This window comes from Formica exsecta, unplaced genomic scaffold (assembly GCF_003651465.1).
Source record: "Formica exsecta isolate Colony F162 unplaced genomic scaffold, ASM365146v1 scaffold218, whole genome shotgun sequence".
In the NCBI taxonomy this organism is placed as follows: Eukaryota; Metazoa; Arthropoda; class Insecta; order Hymenoptera; family Formicidae; genus Formica; species Formica exsecta.
Genome location: NW_021849477.1, coordinates 461401 through 466269, shown reverse-complemented (window position 1 = coordinate 466269; position 4869 = coordinate 461401). Strand labels below are relative to the sequence as shown.

Genomic DNA, 4869 nt, shown 5'->3' with positions numbered 1-4869 from the left:
GAGCGTCGGAAATATCCCGTTGTATTGAGAAAAGATAAATGATCCTCAGTGGAGCTTGCGTCGCTGGAAACGTTTCAAGCTGGAAAAAAGTTTCGATCGTTTTTCTTTCCATTCGTTTTCTTTCATTCGGCGCGGCGAGAAGGTATTTACCAAGACGTTTTCCTTCCTCTTCGCGATTATGGGATTTTATATGATTGCTTATGAGAAAATATTAGGCATTGTTCGCTCGTCGCGCTTGGCACAGGAGAAACTCTGCCGCAAATAAATCTCTCGTACAACAAAAACAAAACTTTGATCGAGATCCAACGATATTTGGTGCACAGAATGCAACGCCATTCATAGATACGAGGTTTGTTTACTGCGTTTGTTATCGATTCGAAAAAAATATATTACTTTACAACAAAATTGCAATTTGTCAAGATAACTATAACGAAAGATTTATGTTTATAGATCTTAACAAAGGATTAATTATTCTTTGCCATAAGAGAAAATGAATGTCTAATTAAAACTATAAATACATCAACAAAGAATGACAGAGGTTTCATAATCTTGCAAGAAATTATAATATATAGAGAAAAGAAAAAAAATTCTCAGGAATCGTTACAAAATAAATTAATGCATTCAATTAAAGTGGTACTAATCGAATCAATTCTAGCTGCATTAAGACTATTATTGAGAAATTAAAGTACAGAAAAAGCGCCGAAAGAAACGCGAGAGCGCAAATAGCCCCACGTTTGAATCTCTCGGATAAGAAAAATAAGCCGGGATAATCTTCGTCAACATCGTTCGCGGTGCTTATGGAAATCGAGCCTCGCTTTTCCTTTAACCATTATGAGATTTTCTAGACGTCAGCTATCCGCTGTCTGTGAAATGCGCTGCATTAAACTGCCCGTTCCGGCCCGTAGGATTGAAGACAGTTTTCCCAGCCGCGGTTGGGCTTTTCATCGAGCTTACACTCCGAGTTTTTCGATAATCACCTTTCATAACCACGTTTCCCCCTCGGTTACTTTTTTTATCCTTCCCTAGAATATTCCGTCGTCCTCCTGACGAGCCGATATCGTCCCCTCCCCGCTAACCCTTCCACCGGTATAATCAACTGCACAGAAATGCGACAAAACGAGGGAAATATCCTACTCGCGGCGTCTATCTATGCATTTATATTTTCTGTTACACACGTGCAAAAGATTTTCTTCAAGAGAATAAAACGTCGTACTGTAACGGGCAATCACTCGGTGTATGATATGCGAAACCTATATTATTCTCAGTCGCGTTTATTGGATTTTTCGTCGCGAGTATATTTTACCCTTCCTCCTAGAAGAATACGAGGCGAGAGCGGTATTATCGACGCAACCGGCCATTTTTAATATCGAGCGAAAAACGGCAAAGGAGCCAGAATTGCCGGTCACTTGTTATTACTAGCTGCTTCGATATTAACGATCATCGACCCCATCCCTTCTCCGCGAAACATGGCAGGAGGATACATACTTTGAAAGTGGGTCGACGAGCGCAGCTTTTTAAATAGCGGGTGCTTTCATGATCTCGAACAACTTTAATCCCTCGAACATTTTTCAATACCTACCTACCTACCATCGACAAAAATTTATATCCAAACATATTTTCTCGTAATCATAGACAGAGAGAGAAAGAGAGACAGAGAAAGCTGCATTGCGCATAAATTTTAACATTACACAATGCATGTCATGTTTCGCATCACGCACAATTCGATATTATTAGACGTTTACAAAAATTTATAACCCAAGCTTTTCTCCATCAATTTTTCAGCATTTATGTTTTACGTATTATTCAAAAATTATATAATTTTCATTATATTTTTACTGTTTTATACATTATTTAAATTATTGAAAAAGATTATGTAATATGTTCTACAGATATCTTATCTTACACAATAGGTTTATAAATTCACCAATAAATTTAGAATGCATTTTTCTATAGTGAATAACTGTTCTACAACTTGTTAATATTCTACGCGTTAAATTAAATTAAAATTCTTAATATAAATTTTCTTATATTAAGGAACAAAGAGTAATGGGAGAATTACCTAATTAATTGTAGATATTTTTATATAATATAAAAATATATTTTTATAGAAAAAAAAAGTTAGAATATTTAAACTAAATAAATAAGAATTAAATCTTATAATTTAAATAAGAGAATCAGTATATAAATAAAAAAAAAGTTATTAACTAGATTATTAGAAATATATCCAATGTAATATCCGCTTATTTCCAAGCATTTGTAAATTTCTTCAAAAACATTCTCGAGTTCAAGTCTTTAATTCATTGCTTCTTGATCAGCTGAATAATGCATTCTTATTCGCTCCGCGGAATTTATTATAATAAAACTTTTGCGTACATACTCCAATTTTATTCTCATCAATTTCGTTAAAACATAAGAAAATTTTGCACGCGGTGCTATTGATTCCGCTTAAATCCCGCATCTTTAAATCGCGAGTATTAATCCACTCTCGAACAAGCTATTCACGCAAATTTATTGAGTTGTGGGTGACCAAAATCCTTTCAAAGTAATTATGTCGCCGAGATTAATTACGCATTAACTGCTGCATCAAATGACAGCAATGATGACGCTCAAATTACTCGTTTTAGGGAAAAGAGAACATCTGATGCATTCGATTACGCAATAAAATTTAAATGCACAAACAGACACAAAGATGGATTTTATATTATTTTTAATAATTAATTTTCCATATTATTCTTTCAATTCATTCTCGTATGTCATCGTGGTATAAATCTTACAAAGGCAAAACTCTTCCGGTTCATTATTCGGTTAACTCACGGCAGCCAACTAACTCGCTAACTATTAATTGCGATAATTGGCACGTTTGACTACCTCGACCGACGGGCGTTAAATTGTCAGTTTCGCTAAAGTTTAAGAATGCGAATCCCCCGTGAATTTTCGCTGGCCATCTTGTGTGTCTACTTTCATGATATTTATGCTGCCACTTTATCTCAAAGTAGCGGCAAGTTTGCCCGCGATAAGAGATATTTGGTGTACCCGCCGCCTGGGGACTATGCGGCGACGAGAGTTCAGGTACTCAAAGATTCCTTTTAAATAAAACGCGCGGCAGAATACGTGAGAAATTGCAAATAGACCGCGTCTTGTTTCGACGATATTGTTAAAGATTATTGCTAGATAAATTAATTTACCTTTTTTTATCTTCAATAAAAATATATTATAATTGTCTTATATTTTATATAAATATACGCAATCAAATATTTCGATCTTTTTTAATTGATCGAATTGATATGCGTGTATATTAAAATCTTGTCGAAATATTAAATTAGAAGTATTCGGTGTGGCGTTTCAAATAAATATTTGAGTGCTCTATTCAAGTCGAACAGCATTTTATAAAATTTTTTACAAGATTCACTCGATTTTTCGAAGTTAAATAAAAGTTAACTAAAAATTATTTTGTTATCGTGTTATTCGGATCGTTTTGTACAATCTCTCGATGGTGAACGCGTTTGATAGTTCGCGATCGCTAGTTATTTGAATCACAAGATTTTGAGAGACTCTCATTTTCCGATCTAATTTCGTGTGATTAAATCTCGATCGGTGTTAGAAAGAGGGGGAGAGAAAAGGATCGAGAGGGTGAAGGGTGTGACTCGATCTCTGGTTGTGGCAAACGATCAATGACACCTTCCTATATTTGAAAACCGTTCTAGTTAATCCTCGGCCTCGGTTTACCCATGGAAGTTGACGTCAGCATGATTATCGGCTATGTGCTGAAATTTAATTACGTCCTGCCCTATAACGCCTCGTACTTGACGGATCCATACGTCCGCTATGACAGATCGATCAGTCGCCATGTCGAGCCTGATGGGAATGATGCTTCTCCGTCAAACGCGAAAGGTATAACGTTCTTTATTTGCAAGGGGTGCGAAACTAATTGATTTATCGATTTGCTTCCTCTCTTACAGATTTCTCCTTATTCTTTCTTCATCTTGCAGCAGAAAAATATCTCATATCTTCATGTTATTTTGTAATGTTATTCCATTATTCGTTGCTTTGTTATAGAATATTATAATCACGTCAACCATTTTTTTCATATTAAATGGATTTTAATTATTGCGTTAAAAAGCACAGGGAAATAAACTAAAATCCTCGGCTTTGTAATTGATTGCGCGGATACAACTTTTTATCCGCGCAAAGTGAAACTGTCGATATCTCGAATTGGCAAAAATGCGCGCCCAACGGAACGTATTTAATTAATGAAAATATAAAGTTTTTATCTCGACAGTCATTCAGAGGCTTCTGAAGAAAGTGTTTGTACGAACTTGCATCTTTCTGTTTCTCGAATCAATACAATATGTTTGAACGGAAAAAATAGTTAAGAATTGAAGAAAACGCGAGATTATGTAAGAAGCAGCGAGAGGTCCTTGAATGAAACTTCGTCTATCGAAATTTGACAAGCGTACTCGGGATTCGAAAGTCGAAAAACGAGACTTAATAATATCCGGATAAGGCGAAGATCCTTTCCTTTTGATATACATATTAATATGGCTACTTTTGTTGTATGCCTACCTCGCGATACAATAGACGTTAATCCTACTTCTTTATCGAAGAATTTTCTCTCTCATTCGCTTTGATCTATTTAATCCAAGTCTAACACAGCTTGGATCTTTTCTCATTTTTTTTCGCCGTTATATCTTCTTACTTGTTTATCAGATTCATAAAGAATTATGATGTTTGACGGTTTTTGAAGATATCTCCCAGGATAATAATCGTTTTCGATAATAATATAGAGAGTCCAGATGTATAATATCTAAAAATAATATATGACATACTTTATTTTTATTTATTATTTTTATTTTTATTTTTGATTTTAAT

The 4869-nt window shown here is 34.8% G+C and overlaps 2 protein-coding genes across 2 annotated transcripts in view; one reads left to right on the top strand and one right to left on the bottom strand.

Moving 5' to 3' along the window:
• LOC115235330 overlaps nt 1-4869 on the bottom strand; it is a 108108-nt gene that overhangs the window by 12104 nt on the left and 91135 nt on the right. The gene's annotated exons all lie outside the window — the stretch shown is intronic.
• LOC115235325 overlaps nt 2914-4869 on the top strand; it is a 7318-nt gene continuing 5362 nt past the window's right edge. Inside the window, exons 1-2 of the mRNA XM_029807026.1 lie at nt 2914-3069; nt 3705-3891. Of these exons, the coding sequence (XP_029662886.1) occupies nt 2914-3069; nt 3705-3891 (343 nt within the window). The remainder of the gene's footprint in view (nt 3070-3704; nt 3892-4869) is intronic.